At 36.8% G+C, this 22746-nt stretch overlaps 1 protein-coding gene across 1 annotated transcript; it reads right to left on the bottom strand.

Annotated features, from left to right (window-relative positions):
• Positions 1–3954: 3954 nt before the first annotated feature.
• On the bottom strand, positions 3955–22524 carry LOC106878375 (glutamate-rich protein 3). The gene is made up of 12 exons (XM_014927566.3): positions 22308–22524; positions 17903–17993; positions 16715–16912; positions 15003–15170; positions 13617–13721; positions 12662–12847; positions 12245–12419; positions 10220–10406; positions 8737–8918; positions 7058–7189; positions 5614–5865; positions 3955–4958 (listed from the first exon to the last, which is right to left on the bottom strand). Exons 1-12 carry the CDS (start codon positions 22325–22327, stop codon positions 4513–4515), a joined length of 2142 nt encoding a protein of 713 aa, XP_014783052.1. The 5' UTR covers positions 22328–22524; the 3' UTR covers positions 3955–4512.
• Between the last annotated feature and the right edge of the window lie 222 nt (positions 22525–22746).

The raw sequence follows: 22746 nt of genomic DNA, 5'->3' as shown, positions 1-22746 counted from the left end.
TGATATAAAAACTGCCGTTCAGTGGTACCAGTTCTGTAGCAGTGTTTGTTCGGCAAAACTGCTGCAGGACGAAACTCCCGAGCCATGTACAAATCGGCGGAGGTAAAGATCATGGACCGCATCCCTTCGGGATATTTTTTTTTTTTTTTACATGAACACACTTTATTGAGGGCGGAGATTCTGGAACTGCCAAAAAAATCAGCATTTCAAAATTTATATTGTACTCGCAACCCCCCCCCCCCCATAAACGCACCTTTACTCCTTCACTCATTCCACCCGTCGTCTCTCCACACGAAATCGATCGATGAGTTCTGGTTAACCACTTAAAATTTCGGCGCGAAAAATTGCTAAGAATGGAAACACTTGATGCCATTTCAAAACTGTTTTGCAGCTTAAGGCTTATATATCCTGAGAACTATATATTCAGTCATTTTAGTAGGTAAGTAAAAGATATTGTTTTAATACACTTTCACTTGTTTCACACAAACACTACACGTGGTTTTTTTTTTTTTGTTGTCCGGACACCGTTCTCCACTAATTTTTATAACTTCAACATTCGTTGTTTATTATTCTTTTCAAACTTCTTTGATTTTTCAATTTAATGTAATCCAGTCTAGAAAACGTATTTCTGCAAAATGTCATCTTAAAATATGGGTAAAGAAAAGGGGGCTGAGATGCAGCTTCGCAGCTCACCTTCGAAAGGGCATTTAAAAAAAAAAAAGACTTCTTCGGAAACGTGACTGTGTATGTATATATATATATATATGTGTGTGTGTGTGTGTGTGTATGTATACGGATATATATATATATATATATATATATATATATATATATATATATATATATATATATATATATATATATATATATATACAGAGAGAGAGAGAGAGAAAGTAATAACAAGTGAATGAGAATAACGATGGAAGGGTTAAAAAAGCGTAAAAATAAATTAAAATAAAATGAAAGAAAACCGAAGCCAAAATATTAAGAATTATTGAAAGTGGGTAGGAAAAAAACCCACTTCGTAGTGTAAGCAGTAGTAATACTACGATGGGGAATCTGTAGAAAGTTGAATGTGATTTCGGAATATAACGAGGAAAAATTCGGCTCTTCGGAATTTTCCTAAGTCCTCTGCCCACCCTCTTGGAAAAAATTTTCAACACAAATTTCTTTATAATCATAATGTGTGTCGTTTGAAAGGTATTTCAATGAAATTTCAATGAAAAAACTCCCATTTTCCTAAAAGTTAAAACTCCCATTTTCCTAAAAGTTACGAAGGAAAAGCTTGGATCTTGTGAATTTAGCGAAGTCCTCTCTCCCACCCTTTTGGAAAAGATTTTCTCCACAAATTTCTTTATAATCGTAATGTTTACGGATCTTGTGAATTTTCCTAAACCCTCTCCGCACCCTCCCGTTTCTTTGCGCGCATTTTATTTCATTTCTTTTCCTATTCGTTTCCTACTCATTGTTTTACAACCATTCCAGTATATTTTTTGGATCTTCATTTCTGGGGTCAAGATGTAAACATTAACCAACCGTTTGATTAATTTTATGACTTATTGTCTTCTCTATATTAATATTTGCAAGCTGACTGTGTCCACACACACACACACACACACACACACACACACACACACACACACACATATACATATATATATATATATATATATATATATATATATATATATATATATATATATTGTGTCGATGAAACTAAAACAACTGACATTGTTTGAGCAGACGAGCGAGTCTTTATACTTGTATCAATTTATAAATTATGCAACCGAATCGTGTGATTTATATTATATACATTAATACAGCCATGTAAAATCGTTTATTATCCATTCAAATGAATTGTATAGGATAAAGGCTGCGAAACGATCGCAGTTATTTTATTGTTCGTGTGTATAGATTATTCTTAAACAAGAATATCATTGACTGTGACTACGAAGTTTCAGCCATCGTCGGACTGCGATGCATTGAAGTTAATCTTGGTCTTATATAGTCTCTGTTGAATTAAATATCTTCCTCGGGTATGTGAATTGGTGTGTGCAGTGGTAATTAGGTTTTAGAGTAGGTTGTTGTAGAGAGTTGTTTTAGAGAAATTTTTAGAGGGGACAAACAAGGACAGACAAGGGATTAAGTCGATTACATCGGCTCCAGTGCGTAACTGGTACTTATTTAATCGACTCCGAAAGGCTGAAAGGCAAAGTCGACCTCGGCGGAATTTTAACTCGGAATGTAAAGGCGGACGAAATACTGCAAAGCATTTCGTCCGGCGTGCTTAGCGACTCTGCCAGCTCGCCGCCCTTGAGAGACATTTTTATTGATTAAATTTGGTATTATGTTATTGCTTAGAATTTATTCATGTATATAGGACTTTGTAAAGCAGGTGTGTCGATTTTGGTATGTGGGTACAGGAAGAGTGAGTAGTTTTATTTATTCTTGGTTATATAGTTATTATTGTGGGGCATAGAGTGTTCCAAACAGCCATGCCAACGAAATCACTTCTTAATTTTTCGGGGGCAGACAAGGCAGGCCGTCACTACCCCCACTTCCATTTTTTATTGTCCGTCTTTTTTTTTTTTTAATTATACCAGTATACTATATCATGGAAGCCTCAAAGTTATACAGCTTTTTTGTCTAATAGCATTCATTCATACAATAAATATTTTTTTAACATTATGTATATAGAATAAACTGTTGGTTTTTCAAATAGAAAATTAAAACTTGAAATGAAACCATTGAAATGAATGTATATTAAATTATCATTAATGAAAATAAAGGTGAGAGACTATTGCAAAGGAAAACGGAAAATTTCATCTGCAACGAATTGATATTGTTTATTAAATCTACTCCACAGTGAATGCAATGAATATGTAAATTTGTGGTAGAAAGTTCAAATATTTAATAAACTTCAGAAATCGGAATTACAGGAAATTTCTTGGAACATGAATTTATAAAACAAATTTCTAGATGGTCAAGCTTTTAATAATTGCTTTCTTTTAGTAACTGTTACATACCTAATTAATAAGTAGCTTGTCCACTATGATATAGATAATTAATAAGCAGCTTTCTCCATTATAATATAGATATGTATATATTTATATATTATTAAAAGAATAATTAACAATGTATAACAACTAAATTAAAATGATCAGATACTAATAAAATAATACAGTATATATATAGACATTCACACATACATCCATACTTTCACATACTTACATCCTTACAAGGTAAAAACAAACACACCTGTATATAAATAGGTGCACCCATAAAGATATTCACTTTACATACTTACATGTGTGTGTGTGTGTGTGTGTGTGTGTGTGTGTGTGTGTGTGTGTGTGTTACATGTCTTTTGGCAATATATGTTGGTGTAAGATGTAATCATCATTGAGAAAACCGATAAACTGCAGTGTTTGAACCCAGCCTCTTGTGTTCTGAGTTGCATCTCTTGAAACTCAGGCCATTGTAAATGTAGTGACCTAATGGTTGACCCATTGAAAACCTTAACTCAATGACACTATTATTCATAGTATACAATATAAAATAAACTAAAGAAGCCCTTCAGCCCCACCCTTTTATGTTCTAAAATATCTCTAATATGTTTCTTTGCTTATTAAAATTCAGGTATTTCTTTATAGAATCTTAATGGAACTTATAAAATGGTCTGTATAAGACATTAAGGTTGATTTATTAACCCACAATTTTTATGCCAGAAAAATAGAGTGCTCACACAATCCACTTTTTTTGTACTAGAAAGAAGACTTTTAAAGAATATATATATACTTTCTTTTGTCTATAGATATATATTTTTTAATAACATTTTAAATAATAACATTCTTATTTTTGCTGTCTCTTGCATAAATGATTCCATATCCTTCAGTGCTGAAGCACTGTCAGACTTGGAACAATTCTTCAAGAATGATTAAATTAAAAACAGGGTTAAAATAGCCATTTGTCAGGTAAATTCTGTGTTTATTGCTAAAAGACAGTAGCAAGGTTTCAGCAACTGACAAACAAATGGTACTGTGCACAAAGAAATGATGTATTCAGTGTTTAACAAAGTAATGATGTTGTTTGTAGTGATGATGTTGTCTGCAATGTTTGATAAATATTTAGTGCTGCGTTATATGTTTGACAAACAAATGAGGTTATGTTCATTGTTTGAAAATGATATTAGATTCTATATTTTACAAACCCATAATATTTTGTGCAGTGTTATCATGCTTTATATTCTGCATTTGGGTACAAGCATGGCCATGTAGCGCTTATGTAGTTTGCTTCACAATCATAGAGTTCCAAGATGCATCAAAGTACTGTGTTGTGCCTCAGGAAAATGTCTTCTACTAAAGCCTTGCATCAACTCAAGCCTTGTGGTAGAAATTGGCGAGATAGAAACTGTTGGATACACTTTTAATTATAACTGCAATAGAATCATCATCTGCAACCTAATAAAAAGGTTTTGCAGTTTCCAAGGGACACAGCTTTAGCAATGGTTACTCAAATGGATTCATGACCTTGAACACCATCATCACCATCACCATCCTCATCAGCAGCTTGTTCACCAATACCAACAGCAGTAGGTGCGCCTTTGTTTGCTTTGGGTTCCTCTGGATCTTTATAAACCTCTTTTCTATCTTCTGATGTTGCCTTTGCCATGTCAGTAGCACTAGCAAATATTGTAGATGATGTGGTAGTAGTAGTTGTTCCAGCAGCTAGTAATGTAGTCGATGTTGCTGTAACAGTTATCTCGGTTGCAAGTCCTCTCAGAGGTAAGATGTCTTCCTCAACAATTTTATCTCCTTGGTTGGTTGATGGTTGTGTTACATGGTTCTTCAGCTGGTCATCATTGATTGCATCTGATGCATTAGAGTCAGCTTTCTTTGCCAACAATGTCTCTCTGACCTCGGTCCCATCAACATTTTCTGTGTCTGTTTTTTGAAAATCTGTAAATGGTATAGAGTAAAATATGTGGAAACAAATAAAAAGCACAAATATAACAAAATGCATTTAAAAAACAAAATGCATGACATAGAAATACTAAGAACAAAAAAAGAAAATTTAAATGTAGAGTAAATTGCAGCTGTTTCCTCTTGAAGTGCATCTGTTTATTGCATTATTACAATCAGTATGTAGCCACAGTTGCTACTGTGTGTTAGTCAAAATGTATATTAAAATTGAGAATTATAGAAAGTGGAAATATTCTGGTAGTATTTATTCTCTATTATATGTGTTGTTTCATTTTCTAATAGGAATTACAAATAGGAAATTCTTTACATGTCTACCTAACATGTAAATCTTTGTAATTCTTATTGGCCAATGAAATACATGGAATGGAGAATAAATATACCAAAGAATATTATGCTCAGATTTAGATATACACAGACAACGTAATAGAAATTACCTGACTATGTAAAAACGAAGATAGCATTTGATGTTGTATCAATAAAGAACCACCTTATATCATGTCAAAATTAAGGACCGTTTCATGTCATATCAGCTTAGGGATAACTTGAAACCACTCAGGATATATGCACCAGTTTCTAGCCCCTGTTTATTTTTTGATGTTTTTTTTTCATATATTTTAGTGAGGAGGCTTACCTGTTCTACTTTCACCATCATCAAATGATGTATCAAGAGTGAGTGGAGCATCGGAGTCTGAAGTGGACCCTTTTTCTACTTCATCAATGATACTTTCGTTGTCAGCAACACTGGGATCATCTTCATTTTTTTCTTCTTCTATTTCTTCGCATTCATCTTCTTCATTATCGTAATCATCTGTTTCTTCCTCCTCCCCCTCTTTCTCTTCTTCATTGTCAGCATCATTGTCAAAGTCATCCTCATAGCCAGCCTCTGTGCAGCAAGCAATAAACAATGATGAGGAGGATAGACACTACCACTACCATCAACAAGACTAACAACACTTCTCCTTCCTTGCTACTACTACTAACCCTACCCCTCCACAACAACTACAACTCTCCAACTAAATCCATCATCATCATCATCATCATCACAACCACTAATACCATTACTAAACCATCATCATCATCACAACCACTAATACCATTACTAAACCATCATCATCATCACAACCACTAATACCATTACTAAACCATCATCATCATCACAACCACTAATACCATTACTAAACCATCATCATCATCACAACCACTAATACCATTACTAAACCATCATCATCATCACAACCACTAATACCATTACTAAACCATCATCATCATCACAACCACTAATACCATTACTAAACCATCATCATCATCACAACCACTAATACCATTACTAAACCATCATCATCATCACAACCACTAATACCATTACTAAACCATCATCATCATCACAACCACTAATACCATTACTAAACCATCATCAACACCTAACATTACTACAGATATTGCAACTCAACAGCATAAATATTATCATTACTGCTATACATACACATTATATACAGATACATTAAATGTACACACATATATTTCATGATTCATAGGCACAATATATATATGTGTATATATATATATATATATATATATATATATATATATATATTATTTCAACATGGAGCAAATAATTCAAGAGAAAAAGTAAGTTACAAAGATATTTTCGATCAAAAGTGTTCCAACCACAACCTTTCTGTCTTTTATGGTTAGGGTTAGGGTTATTTCTAAAGTGTTCTTTCTGTTACTTAAGATGGTAGGAAATGCTTTAAAGAAGACTTAGCTGCTATTTCTAGCAAGATGGGTGAGCACCAACAGGTTCACTGGTTTGGTGGTGAGAAGGGTGGTGGGGAATGCAGAGAACCTCAATTCCAGTCCAATACTTATTCTATGAACCACATTGAGAATTGAAAGATAAGAAAGGACGGGAGGATGACCAACCTCAGTGCAAGATGTGGACATAAGAAATAAAGGGACACAGCAAAATGTCACAGGGAAGTGACCAGTTCAACCTTTGACCTTAGTTTGCTATTTCAGGCTATGTCTTCCCCAACTGTTTCTTTTAAGTATAGAAGAATATTATGACAACTTACCTTGTCCTTGGTTCTCCTCTTTTTGAACTTCATCATCAGAATCAGCAACATCTATGGTGACTGATGCCGTATCATCCTCCCATGGTATTGTATTTCTGGAGTGGTGGTCATATTTCTGCTCGTCTTCATGTTCTACAATTAGGATATTCAACAGTACAATGTTGACAAGCCAATGTGGGAGTCTCCTACATGTTCTCTAAAACTGCTACCAATAGTAGCTTCAAATATCCCTCAAGCTCCACCTTTCCATCTTAAACAAGGAAAGAAAACGTTAGAGAATGTAGTTCTACCCCTAAAATTGTCATGAAGCTCACCACTGGAATGCCTTTGGTCATGAGTCTTCTCAGTCAGCTCTGACCTGGGGCTAAACAACAGTTCAGTGTGGAAATGAGTTTACAAAACAACCTTTTACATGCTAAATCTGTTAGAATTTTAGGGAGGTACCTTAGAGGCTGCTCAGACCCACTCTTAACTTATGTTCTTCCATTTTAATGAAAAGACACATTGCATAATGGGATGATGCTGGTTGCACTATGCTTAAATAAAACATGATGATGATTGCATTTAGGATGCCTTTCATTCTAGTCTGCTCAATCAGAGGTGGCCTTGAGCTAAACAAACAGTTTAGTACTAAGAAGCCTATATAAGGACCCTTCTGCAATCAGTCAACTTGCTGGAGATAACAGTTAAGGGACATAAGTACTATTTTTAGTGGTCTACTGACCCTGCCATTCATCAGATTCCCATAACTCATCGCAAATAATAATTATTTGTAGCATTGACACAAGGTCAAAGATATGGAGAGGTATAATTGATTTAATCTAGCATATGGATGACTGCTACTAAGGTTGTCAACCCCTAGGTACAGCATCAACCATTCTGTGGAATCAGCTTGTAAAAAGAATGTTAAGTCATCCGTCCAGTTGGAGAATCAAGGCATCACGTTGGGTAAGTGCTAACACCCTCTCTAGCCTTCCACGTCTGGATTATGTGAAAGCCCAAAGTTCAACAGAACATATAGAAGTATCTTACATATTCCCAATGGCCATTATAGTGTTACAGCAATAATTCAATCCTTCCAGTCGTTTCTGTCACTTTGCTATTGATATCTCACTATCAAGATTCTGGGCATGCCATTAAGCTGCTGCCCTCAATTTCCTCACGGGCAGGTGCTCTAGTAGAATGTTACGACAGGGACTTGAGATGGAGTCTCAACAGACACCCCACCACCCGCATACTTCGTTGTAGGTTTGCCTACATCAAGATAGTATGGAGAGGAGTAGTAGTAGCCTGGTGCTTGATTTCTGCTCTTGAAAGGCTATCATGATAGCCTATTGGCCTTGACCTGATGAAAATGATCATCCACCCCTATATGCATGGCAGTTTGTCCATCAATCTACCAATTCCACTAATCACTGCTTTTCACCAACAGATTTCAAATAAAATTATAATAATTTCTAATCCAAATCCAAGGTCATGAAATCTGGAATGAGGGACAGTGTGAAATTAACCGCAATATTTAATGGGGACTGATTTTACATTACTCTGAAAGAACAAAAGGCAAAGTCAAACTTTACAGGGATTCAATATCACAGAATGTTTTCTCCAGTGATCCCTAACTAATATCCACCACTCTAAATAATGATTTAAAACTCAAAATATAAGTGAAGAAATATAACCTTCCTGACTTGATGGCATCTCTTTTGATTGGAATTTCGTTTGTTTTTTCCCAAGACATCCACCATCAGGTTCATCAAGCATACTGTCTCTGTAGTCATTCTGGTGAAAGGCAGATTCTGGGGTTTTACCATGGGACATTTTCTTCTGTTTCTTCTGGCGTAAGTCCTTGTTTAATTTGCACCTGAAAATGAAACCTCAAGTATAATGAAACTATGAAAAATACAGTTATTATCATAACACTGTTTCAAATGTTTGGAACATGACCAGTAATTTTTTGCAGGGTGGGGGTGGAGGTAAGTCAATTACATCAATCCCAGTACATAACTGGTACTTATTTTATTGACTCTGAAAGGGCCTCAGCGGGATATGAACCCAGAGCATTAAAGAAGGACAAAATGCTACTGAACATTTTGCCCAAAGTGCTAACAATTCTGCCAGCCTTAGTTATAATCATAATATTGAATTCTAATACAGAAAAAAAAAAGACATTTTTTTTTTCGAGATGGGAGAGGTGCAGTCAATTAAGTAGGTCCCAGTAATTGTCTGATAATTATTTAATTAATCCAGAAAAAATAAGTCAAATTCAGCTCTGGTGGAATTCCAGCTCAGAACAAAAAACAAGATGCAAATAAGTATTACCAGGCATTTTCAGTCCCTGGGTTGTAGCCATGCTGAGGCAGTGTCCCTTAATTGGTTTAGTAGAGAAAATTGAATCTGGGATTTATTTTAAATTCGGGATTTACTTTACTGTTTTCTTTTTGCCAAACTGCTAGATTATGGGGATATAAACAAACCAACATCGATTGTCAAGTGGTGAGGGCAAACACAAAGACCCGCACACACACACACACACACGTGCAAATATACAATGAGCTTCTACACAATTTTCATTTATGAAATCAACTCACAAGACTTTGGTCAGCTTGGAGCTATAGTAGAAGATTCTTGCCCAAGGTGCCACACAGTGAGACTGAACCTGGAACCATGTGATAATGAAGCAAACTTCTTAACCATATAGCTTGGTACCAGATACTGATCCTTCTACACAGTGTTCAATATTTCTACCAATTCTGCCATCCAGTTTCAGGAAAGGGTGTAATCAAGGAAATCAAACCCAGTATGCGCCTTATAGTTATTGATTCCCAGAGGGATAAAAGGTAAAGTTAACCTCAGCAGGACTTGAACCCAGAACATAAAGGATTATGACTTAATACAGTCAGGTGATTTCTCCAATGATCTACTGATTTTGTCATCAACTGTTGCCCTCATCATCATCATAACGATGATAATTTAATTACTTTGACATCAAGAAAATAAATTTGTTAAGGAAGAAGTACGATCAAGAGAAGTAACCCCCAGGAAAGGTGAAGTCAATTCAGTAAGATTCCCCTTTTAGTTTGCTGCTCTACGGTCACTGCCATATCCCCATTCTCACCTCTGAAAAACAACAACAAAAAACACAAAAATAAAACTCGTTCTAACCTGGCACAAGGCATTGATCCCTTCACACTGACCAGAATGAATTGACCTTGTGGTCCACCAATGATGCCACCTCTTTGGTGCCTATATTCACAGCAGACACTAACTCGCAAGTGTAAAATACCATCCAAGTAAACACTGAGGCTGAATGGGAAGTTGATATGGCGGTGAGATATGAATGTGAAGTTTTCTGAAATGGAAACCAGATGAGACACGTTCTTACGGATTGTTTTTGTGGGTTTTATTGGACTAAATGACACAGTAATAATAATAATGGTTTCAAAGTTAGCCACAAGGGCAGCAATTTTGGGGGAGGGCATAAGTTGTTTACATCAACCCCAGTGTTCAACTGGTACTTATTTTATCAACCCTGAAAGGAATTTGAACTCAAAACATAGTGACAGGTAAAATACCACTTAATATTTCGTCCAGCTTGCTGCCTTAATGAATAATAATGATAATACTAATAATAATAGTGTTAATTGAGAAAGAAAGCAAACGATGCTGGATCATGGATATAGCATGCCAAGCTGACAACAAGGTATGCGATAAGGAAGAAAGAAAAGTCGAGAGATATAACAGGTTAGCTTGGGAGGTCAAGCAGTTGTGGTCGATGGAAAAGGTGGTAGTAGTACCAATGATTGTCGGAGTCCTGGGAACAGTGAGTAAAAATTTTGAGAAGTACATGGAACAAATAGGGGCTGCAATAAGCAAAAAAACAGCACTGCTTGGAACTGCTTGAATACTGCAGATGGTGTTCAAAAAATAAGCAGTGTTACCTTAGTTCACTAGTAGTGAACAGCTGGCAGTATAGTACATTTCCAGTGTTAGAAGCTGTGCAAAGACAATAAATAATAGTAATGATAAAGTAATAATTATTATTATTTCAAATTTTTGCCACAAAAGCAGTTAGGGGGAGGTGGAGAGACGAGTCACTTACATCGACTCTAGTGTTCAACTGGAATTTATTTTATCAACCCTGAAAGGAATAAAAGGCAAAGTCGACCTTGGCGGAATTTGAATTCAGAATGTAGCGACAGGTGAAATACTCAACTGGTACTTGTTTTATCAACCCCGAAAAGAATAAAAGGCAAAGTCGACCTTGACAAAAAAATTTGAACTGAGAATGTAAAGAGGGACAAAATGCCACTAAGCATTTTGCTCAGTGTAAAGAGAAAAAAAACAAAAACTACTGCAAGGCATTTTATCTGACAGTCTCCTGATTCTGTCAATGTATCACTTGATGTTTTCCTACATCAAAGAGAAAGATGCTTAATCATTTATATCAACACTTTTCAAGTGGGTTCGAAACCTCCAGATTTCCCAGTTAAAAGTTTTGTATAATGAACTTATTGTGTACAGTGTTCAGGTGGACTATAACACATCAGAAATAGTAGCCACAAGGGCATGAGCAGTAAATAGAATATGTACAGGAAGTGAACAGTGAAGAAGTTAAAAAACAAATTCTGTCAATGTCTGTCAGGTCTTTTTTTTTTTTTTTCCTAAAATTTATTCAATTGTTTAATTTGTAGAATTCAAAATAATTATTTTCAGTTTTAATATAATTAAACCCGGTTCACTCTGTAAAGTGGTTGGTATTAGGAAGAGCATCCAGCTGTAGAAACCATGCTGAAACAAGACTATGGGACCTGGTGCAGCCCTCCAGCCTTGCCTACCTCCTGTCACACCATCCAACTCGTGTCAGGATGGAAAATGGATGTAAAATGTGGATGATGATGATGACAAATGCAGTTCTGTCTCTCGCTGTCACATCCTGGACGTTGCACTGAATCAAGGGTGAAAGCACTGAGAAGGTGTCTGTCTGCTCATGACTATACAGGCACCGAAAACAATGCTACCAAGTCATAAAGGCTTGCAAGTGGGGGCTATGATTTGGTTTACTTTGTGGTTCATTTTATTGAACCTGAAGGGATAAAAGCAAAGTCAACTTTGCAGAATTTGAACTTGTAACACAGCCATAAAATTAAACTCAAAAGCAAAGAAGATTAAAAAGTGTCCGGTTTCTACCTTGGGGTAAAAGTTTGCCATGGTAAACACACACAGTGTTGCCACCACAGTGTTGTTGCTGCACAACAACTTCAGTTTCACGAACAGAGTAGCCTGGCAATTTTGTCACATGTTTACCCAAAAACTTCATGGTCACATTGCAGTTGGTCCTCATTCTGGCCTCAGCATTATATCTCTGCAACAGAATAAGATTGACAATAAGAATCTTGTTGATGATGATGATGATGATGATGATACCATTTGTGACATGGTTGACCTTGAGGAAGATGAATGAAATAATGAGGATCACAGTGATAATGATGGCAATGATAATGACCTGATTATTTTGACTTTCCCATCAATCGTTAGTGCTAAATTGGAAAAACTTTGGAAAAAGAGGAAATTTGAACAAAAAATGGAAAACAAAATAACAATCACCTCTGCCTTGTTTACATTATGGTTTGACATTAGTTTGGGGGTTGTCTTTGGCCGTATAGGCTTCATCCTGTCTCCTGTAGAAGGGTGAGTCGCAAGGTAAGGTGACTTCAGCTGTTTTTTCCATGTGTCATGAAGTGGGGCCAGTTTTAGGCCATACTGCCTCAAATTGTTCACATCCAAATAAAACTGAAACAACAACAGCAACAATAGCATTAACATCATTGCTATTACAAATTAATGCATGAGCCTCGACATTGTAACTATAAAAATAAGGCAAATCTCTTTCAAATTTAACTGTATCATTCTAAAAAAAAAAAAAGAGAAAAGCAAGAATCCAGTGAATAATAATGTGACGAAGACCTGTTGAGTCAAGTGAAGTCATTGTTATGGCTGATGCCAGTACTGCCTGACTGGCACCTGTGCCAGTGGCACGTAAAAACCACCCTTCAAGTGTGACCGTTGCCAGTGCCACCTGATTGGCTCCCATGCCAGTGGCATGTAAAATGCACCATTCAAGCATGGTTGATGCCAGTACTGCCTGATTGGCCCTCGTGCCAGTGACATGTAAAAAGCACCCACTACACTCGCGGAGTGAAGACCCTGATCTTGGGTAAAGGAAAAGGAGATTGGTTATTTACAAAAAACTTCGACAGTTAAACATCATCAAACAAACACCTACCACAAGTCAATGAGGGAGCTCTACATGATCCCTAAACTTGCTAAAAACAATAACCACATCTCAAATCATATCCTTCTAGCTTTACAGAGGAAAAAATGACATACTGTTTAATGTGATATGAGATAAACAATATTTAAAGATGAAGTGGTCAACTCAACCAGGGCTGAACAAAATCAGCAATATGGAAGATCGCTTATACGATTTTGAAAGATTTCCCAACATTGTAATAACAGTGACAAATTGAAAAACTCCCACCTTCCTTATAAAATACCTTACCGGAAAATACTGATCTCTTTCAGTAGAAGAATTTTGGGTCTGTAAAGTTGAATGATCCCTTGAAATGGTTGAGCATTTGCTTTCCAAATCAAGGCTGGAAAAACTCTGAAATAAATAAATAAATAGAGAACAACAAAGGCCAAAACATTAATGATGATGATTGTGATGATGGTGATGACGATGACGATGAGGAGGAGGATAATTTAAGCACAAGGCCAGCAATTTTGAGGAGAGGTTTTAGTTGATAGTATTGCTCTTAGAACTTCACCTATACTTTATTAATCCCCAAAGTATAAAAAGCAAAGTTGGCCTTGGCAGGATTGAGTCAAAAGAAATATCACAATGTATTTTTTGTCAGCTGTTCTAACAATTCTGCAGTGGCCCCTAACAACAGCACAAGAGTGAACCAGTCAAATTCTGGGTGGCCCTTGAATAGGTTTTTGTTGCCACAAGTGTAACAATTCTGTTCTGTGCCCAATGTCAATGGTCTTACAACTTGTGTTTCTGTACCAAAGGTGTTACAAGGACTTTCGAATTCATGCTATCCTTCCTCCAGATCATATATCATTCTTTGTCACCTCTACATTAACCATTCACTCATATCTGCACTGCAAAGGCAACAAGGAGCAGTGTTACTGCCATTATTTTGCATTTTGGGTATTTCAGTGCAAGTTTGTGACCAGGTATGGAACTCACTATCTCTGCTTTCTGCTTTTATCTTTTGCTCTCACTTCTGAAAACCTAGCATACACTACAGTATACTCAGCCTCTCACAACAGACAAGATAATATCTTTCATGCTGGCATTGATCTCTTTCAGTTTGACCTTTAACCCTTTTGATACCATATTTCTCTTGAAATACACTGCCTTCTGTAATTTTTAAAATGTGGAATTTAATGAAATAACTTTATTTATATAACATAATAAAGTTGAGGTTGGAAAATTAATGAAAATGAAATTTTGATGAAAGATTTAAATTTAGATCACTTTAAAACGGCAAGTTGGTATCACAGAACCAGAAGGGGTGGTCTCAGTTGGGTTGCTATCAAAAGTGTGTGTGGAGCGGTAGACAACATTATTCACTTTCATTGGGAAACCAGTATGTCCACTGTCATCTTGCCAGCTCTTGAAAAACCCCTTGGCTAAGGAGATAGAGTTCCTTGTGACACACTTCTGATACAGTTCTTTTTTTTTATTTAAGTGGACCATGTCAATATCTAAAATTGCCATAGTGACACAGCAGTTTGGCTGTAATTTCTAGGAGCCTAAGCCCAGAGGCTTTTTCATTGCATTGGTTAGTTGAGTAAATTGTGATAGTAGTGGATGTGGGTAAGACGTAGCTATAACAGTACAATCATATAAGGCTACACTACTTTAAAAACTTACCATGTCTGAGTTCTGAGTGCCTTGTTGCTCATATGCAGTCCGTGGTCGTGAATTGGTCCAAGGCTGGTGTCGCATGCTTCCAGCTACAGAGCTTGCACGCCTTGACAGAGACTCTCGACTTGTTGCAGACGTGAGTAATGTGTGGCTTCTGGCTGTATAGCGCTCTGACTGAAAATGAAACAGAACTGCAATACTGATTTGATGTTGCCATTTGGGAAGTTGGTAATTTATTGTAGTGTTGAGGTGGTAGGATAGAATGGGGATGCAACAGCAGTAGTAGGGATAAAATGATAGCTGTGGTCATCATTGTTATTTAGTCACAAATCAGCCCTGAGTGAGCAGATGTATGATAAAAATAAAAAACAAAATCTTTCATTCATGCCCATCTTGTCTTCTTTTTTTGATGCAGAATTACTTAAGCCTATGTGCCCATATTACTCAGACAGTATGGTGTAATTTGAGGGAATTTGTTATTTTTAACAAGATATATATGGTGACAGTATCAGGATAGGTGATATTCAATCATAGCTCCGACTGTTGTAACTGTTGGAATATATTAATCCATCCATCATTGTTAATGAAGAAAGGACATCACATGGGCACAGCGTGTCCGGCTGTGGTCGATTATTCCAATGCATTCTCAGAAGTCTCTGCTGCTGCTCGGACACTAGTGGACTGTTGGAACTGAAGGCAAGTAATTGACCCTGGACTTGTGTAGTTCACATTTTCTTTGTGCTTCTGCAATCCTGTTCTGTTCGTAGCAGGTGTGGAATGTATATCTTCATAAACTATAACAATCTAGAAACACTGTATGATGCGATGACACTATATTTCTGTGATATTTCTACAAACGAGGCAATTATCAAAAGGTTCCTGAACCAGTTACATTTAATAAAAAAATAACTTATTTACCTAAGTTTTAACATCATCTCCTTCGAAATAGTTACCTTGTGCAACGATACACCAGTCCCAGTGTTCCTGCCACTTTTGGAATCTGGCCTGGAAGTCGTTTTCCATAAGCAAGTTGAGGACTTTCTTCAATTGCCCTAGATCCCAACAATGTCGTTAAAATGATGACCTTTGAGCTGCATTTTCATCTTAGGGAAGAGATGGAAGTCCACAAGTCCTAAATATGGTGAACCAGGCAGGTGCAGAAGTGATACCATGTTGATTTTGGCAAGAAACTCATGAGGAGAGCTCAGTGAAGAATTTAATTCTTTGTGCTGCACAGATCCAGTCACTTTCACCAAATGTCCTCCTCCCTCAAATGCTTCAAAATGTTACAGTAGAACTCTCGATTGATGGCCTGGTCCTGGAGAACATATTCTCAAGGCACAATACCACATTTCCGGGCATGACACTCATGGTAGGTCTTCCACATCGCTTATTGTCTTCCAGAGATGTTCTTCTGGTTTTCAAGCACCTTTGCCACAACTCATTGTTGTGATACAGTGTATTTTGATGTAACAGCCAGCACATTTCAAATGATTCATGAAATAAAACTGTGAGACATTGTATATAATTGTGATGCAGCGCACACCATTTGAATAACCAGCAAACATAAATGAGGTACAATAAATAACCCTGATATACTGTATAGTGTAATATTGTTGTAAGAACCACTACATAATACTGTGTTATATCATACATTATATACGAAAGGATTATATAGAAAGGGTTCTATAGAAAAAAGTTTAAAATGAAACTCTTACCCTCATTTTTCGAACCAGTTCCAGCTTAGATATTTCTTCCACTTTCTGGTTGATTTCATTTTCTCTCTTCAGTTGCAGATCAACAGATTTATGTACAATGGCTTGAGCTAATGCTTCCTTCACTTGCTCCTGCTGTTCAGCACGGCTGATGTTCGCCCGATATGTTGACTCAGGAATAATTTCACCTCTTTTATTGATCTATGTAATAGAGGGGAGGTAAGCACAGCAGTGTGTATATATAAGTAAATACACACACACATATAATGGGATTCTTTTAGATTACATGTGACCAAATTCACTCACAAGGCTTTGGCCAACCAAGGGCATTAGTTGAAGACACTTGCTTAAGACCCTGTGGTTGGGAAGCAAACTTCTAAACCATACAACCATGCCTGAATATGTGTGCGTGTGTGTGCAGCATCCCATCTCAATGGGATCACCTTGTTTGCCACCCAATGTTTCCACATGTAAATAATACCCTCCTCACACACACACGCTTATATACCATGTAAATGCATTCATGCATGAAGATATATCCTTAAGCTTACTGTCAACTAGGTTAACTATAATTTTGGCTCTTAACAATTTTTCACTTGTCACATGGCCCTATTCACCGGCCAGGAGTGCCTAGCCTTTCTGTTCACATGGCCTCTTCGCAAGAGCATCTGAAAGAACACAGAACACACATAATAGAACACTTGTCATGATATATAAATAGTGTATGTGGCTGGTTCTCGATGTTCAATCCAAGCATATGTAGCTGGTTCTTGATGTTCAATCCAAACCCTTCTAAATAAATTCTGTAACCTTATGTGAGCCTACCTTTTCGTATAAATGAAAATGCATTGACAGATTTTAGCTGAGACATAAAACGATTCTGCCAAGTCAAATGCAAGATAGATGCAAGAACATCTATATTTCTATAAGCAGCATATGATTTTATTTATTTGGGAGAAGTCAAAGATCATTTATACTTGTATATATAAACTAAAGAATGATACCATCCATACTTTAGACTAATTTTTTCCCTATTAGTAGGGAGAATTACCAAATGACTAGCAGGGTAGTTAAGTGACATGTATGCTTGACCAATGGTGAAGCATAGAAGAACAGATTTGCATATGTTATGCAATATGCTATTTCATCTCTACAGTATGTTATGGAGCAATTACAATTAAAAGTACTTACCAATCCAATTTTCCTTAAATGCCTCCGAAGATATCTGTTGCTAAAATACGCAGTGAGGTTGGAGTCGGTGAGACTGTTGTACTCGCTGATTCTGTAACGAGTTTGATTAATAACAAAAACATCTGTATACACACACACAACATTATATAACATATAATCTACATGAGTGCACATTACATGTGTTTGCATATATGTGTGCATTTGTGCGTATAGTATAAGTTGTGTGTGTGTGTATGTGTAAATGATGAACAATTTGTTTAATAAACATATATTTACTCTCACTATCAAAATATAATCTGTCGGTAAAGAATACTGCAAAGAAAGAGGCTTGGAAATGTCATTATGAAAGACTGCTGAACATGGAGAATGAATGGGAAGAGGAGAGGCTGCCAAATGTTGACCCAATTTAGGGACCAGCTACCCAAATTGACAGCTCCTTGATAGATAAAGCAATTAAGGATATGAAGACAGGGAAAGCCCCCAGCCCATCAGGAATCACTGCTGAGATGCTTAAAATATCTGATGGTGTAGGTTACGGTCTAGTCACCCATGTTGTAAATCAGGTGTTATATGAAAGAGTCATACTCAATGACTGGTGTAGCAGCACCATAGTCAACTGCTACAAAGGTAAAGGTGATGCCTTAGATAGAAATAATTACAGAGGTATCAAATTGTTGGATCAGGTAATTAAGGTTACAGAGAGAGTCACAGCCCAACTAATTAGGGAGAGAGTTATTTAGACGAGATGCAGTTTGGTTTTGTGCCAGGGAGAAGCACCACTGGTGCTATATTTCTGGTAAGGCAGCTGCAGGAGAAATACCTAGCCAAGGATAAACCTCTGTACTTGGCCTTTGTTGACTTGGAGAAAGCCTTTGACAGGGTCCCCCGATCCCTTATCTGGTGGTTGATGCGGAAGCTAGGGATAGATGAGTGATTGGTGAGAACTGTATAAGCTATGTACAGGGATGCTACCAGTAAAGTGAGGCAATGAGCACAGCAAAGAATTCAGGGTACATGTAGGGGTTCACCAAGGATCAGTGCTCAGCCCCCTCTTGTTTATCATAGTCCTCCAGGCAATAACAAAGGAATTTCAGACAGGCTGCCTTTGGAAGCTCCTCTATGCTGATGACCTTGCTCTTATTACTGTATCTCAACAAGAACTAGAGAAGTTCCAGGTATGGAAGCAAGAAAAAAATAATAAAAAAAGGAAAAGAAAATTAACATGGAAAAATTATTGGTATTGATTGTGGCTGATCTATTGTCAGATTTATTTGTAACATGTCACAGCTTGTTTTATCAAATCAACACAGTTCTCACAGTCCAACATTACTATTCAGCCTTCATTACTAATTTATCAGTCACTGTCTACACTTAACATGCAGTTGTGCATACCAGCATCATCATCATCGTCACTGTTATCATCATCATCATAATCATTATCATCATTATTTAGCATTCATCATCCATACTGGAATAGGTTGAATGGCTTGACAAGAATCAAAGAGCCCAAGGACTGTGCCAAGCTCAATTGTCTGCTTTGGTTTGTAAAGCTGGATTCTTGAAAATCACCATCATTTTTATGCATCCTTGCAGACAGAAGTATCATTCAGGAGCCCACGAGGGCACCTCTTTGGGGTTACACAACCCGTAGGGCAATAGAGTTAAATCTCCCTCAAAATACGTATAACATCTTGAAACAGAAGAGACAAGTGTGGGAAAAGGTCATGACTGGATTGTCTCTGAATATAGATCTGCTTGGTTAAGGGTGCGCTTGGGGCTGTGCAATAATAAGAACAACATTGTGATTCACAGGTATGAACCTTAATATCATTCACAAGTCATCACATCAACATCAAGCAGTTCTGAATATAATCACTTTCATCCATAGTACCCACACAATCCACCCGTCATCATTCTACTCATCTCTGTCATCCATAGTACCCACTCAATCCACCCGTCATCATTCTACTCATCTCTGTCATTCATAGTACCCACTCAATTCACCCGTCATCATTCTACTCATCTCTGTCATTCATAGTACCCACTCAATCCACCCGTCATCATTCTACTCATCTCTGTCATCCATAGTACCCACTCAATCCACCCGTCATCATTCTACTCATCTCTGTCATCCATAGTACCCACTCAATCCACCCGTCATCATTCTACTCATCTCTGTCATCCATAGTACCCACTCAATCCACCCGTCATCATTCTACTCATCTCTGTCATCCATAGTACCCACTCAATCCACCCGTCATCATTCTACTCATCTCTGTCATCCATAGTACCCACTCAATCCACCCGTCATCATTCTACTCATCTCTGTCATCCATAGTACCCACTCAATCCACCCGTCACCATTCTACTCATCTCTGTCATCCATAGTACCCACTCAATCCACCCGTCACCATTCTACTCATCTCTGTCATCCATAGTACCCACTCAATCCACCCGTCACCATTCTACTCATCTCTGTCATCCATAGTACCCACTCAATCCACCCGTCATCATTCTACTCATCTCTGTCATCCATAGTACCCACTCAATCCACCCGTCATCATTCTACTCATCTCTGTCATTCATAGTACCCACTCAATCCACCCGTCATCATTCTACTCATCTCTGTCATTCATAGTACCCACTCAATCCACCCGTCATCATTCTACTCATCTCTGTCATTCATAGTACCCACTCAATCCACCCCGTCATCATTCTACTCATTTCTATCATTCATTATCTTCCATAGATTACGCAGTCAACATTATCATTCAAACCATCACTACGAACATTAGACCAGATTATTAACATTACCATTCAGTCCTCTTGATCAATATTATTCACAGTTTTAAGGTGGCAAAATGGCAGAACCGTTAGTTCACTGGGCATAAGAATTAGCAGCATTTTGTCCGTTTTTACATTCCCAGTTCAAATTCTGCTGAAGTAGATGTTTGCTTTTCATTCTTTCATGGTCAATAGAAAAGTAGCAGTTGAGCCCTGAAGTAATTGATTCGGCCTCTCCCACAAAACTGCTGGCCTTGTACCAACATTTGAAACCAATATTATTCGCAGTTTTCATTATCAACATTAACAGACACACACATGAAACAGCGTTATATTAAAATGATAATGTGTCTAGCATTTGTATTGTATATACAAATGCATATTAAATTGTTGATTAAACAACATTTATAATGTAGATACAAACATGGAATGGTGTTAGCTGAATTATTCTGCTGGTTACATCTGTATATTCATTATTAATGTTATACACATTGTTATTTTATCGACACTGTAATTCACAAACGTCAATATCAACATTAATTAGTGAACTGCTAGTATAAAGATTGTTAGAATTCAAAGCTTGTTGAACCAGTACAATTATTGGAGTCAATGACATCAGTTACACTTTTGTTTGAGGTTACCTAATGTTTCCAAGTAAATGGATCTCCACCAGTTTCAATGATGACTATTCAGTTTTTTAATCAATTGAACATTGCTCATTGAATTAGGATGTAAATGGTGAAGTCCTCTCTCAACAAATATACTGATGATTTTATAAACGATATATGTATATATATATATATATATATATTTGGCCGGTGGTCGGAAATAAGGGAAAGGATGAGAAAATAACATTCTTCCACATCCTCTAAGGACCAATTCTGTAGGTTTTTACTCCACTCTAAACGCTTTGCAATGTCTGTTTTTGAAAGTAGTGGTTTTTCTGATTTCAGCCCGTGAAATCCGGTTTTGTGCAGCTCCCAGCGAACAGTTTTCGTGGAAACTAGGTTCTTGAGGTGGTCATGAAGCTCTGCAGTAATTTTGGGATCTCTACTTTTGTGATCCTTTCTAACAATTCGCATAAGAGTCCGATGGTCTCTATCTGAAAGTTTTGGTTTCCTTCCAGAGTTTTGCTTTGACAAGGAGGTTTTTCCCTCTTTGTCAAAGGCTGTCATTACTTTCGAGACAATACTTCTTGATACACCAAACATTTCGGCTGTCTTCGTTATGCTAGCGCTTGCCATACGAGCACCAACAATTTGACCTCTTTGAAAGTCCGATAGATCTGTTATTTTAATGAAATTTAATTACCTTTTGCTGATGATATCTAAAAAGAAACAGCAATTTTAGCAAATCATATTAAGCAACACTAACAATAAATAAAAGAAAAACATAAAAATAAACAAGCTTTTGACAGTTTTATAGATATTTCAAAATTATGATGCTAGGGGTTTCCATTTTTTTCAACCCCTATGTATATATGTATATGTATATATATATATATATATATATATATATATACGCGTGTGTGGGTATGTCTGTTCGTGGTATATATATATACTGAGACATGTAAATGACGCTCTTAAATTTATGAAGTGTGAAAAAAAACACATTTACTTACAAACGTTGGTTACTAATCATAATTGAAACGACAAAGTTTAAGCTTGGAGAATATAAGCGCGTGCGCACGTCAGAATTCACATGCGTTTCTGTTATGTGCTTGAATAAATAAATATACGCGAATTATAGTGGCATCAGAAAGTTAGTCATGTCTGTTGCCATAGTGTCCACTTCGTTGCTAGAAAACAAACATTCTCTCCACCACACATACACACATACACACAAGCACAGAGAGAGAGAGAGAGAAAATTTCCTAAACAGGAAAGATAAGTCTGAAATATAATGAATGGAGTAAGACAAGAGTTATCTACACTTGTGAATTCTTAGATTGATGGGGAAAATGACACTAAATAGTAGCAATTATTGTTTTACTTCTTTCAGTCATTTGACTGCGGCCATGCTGGAGCATCGCCTTTAGTGGAACAAATCGACTTATTCTT

Source organism: Octopus bimaculoides, chromosome 23, assembly GCF_046866305.1.
Source record: "Octopus bimaculoides isolate indiv1 chromosome 23, ASM4686630v1, whole genome shotgun sequence".
NCBI classification, from domain to species: Eukaryota; Metazoa; Mollusca; class Cephalopoda; order Octopoda; family Octopodidae; genus Octopus; species Octopus bimaculoides.
This window is presented reverse-complemented; position numbering and strand designations above follow the sequence as displayed.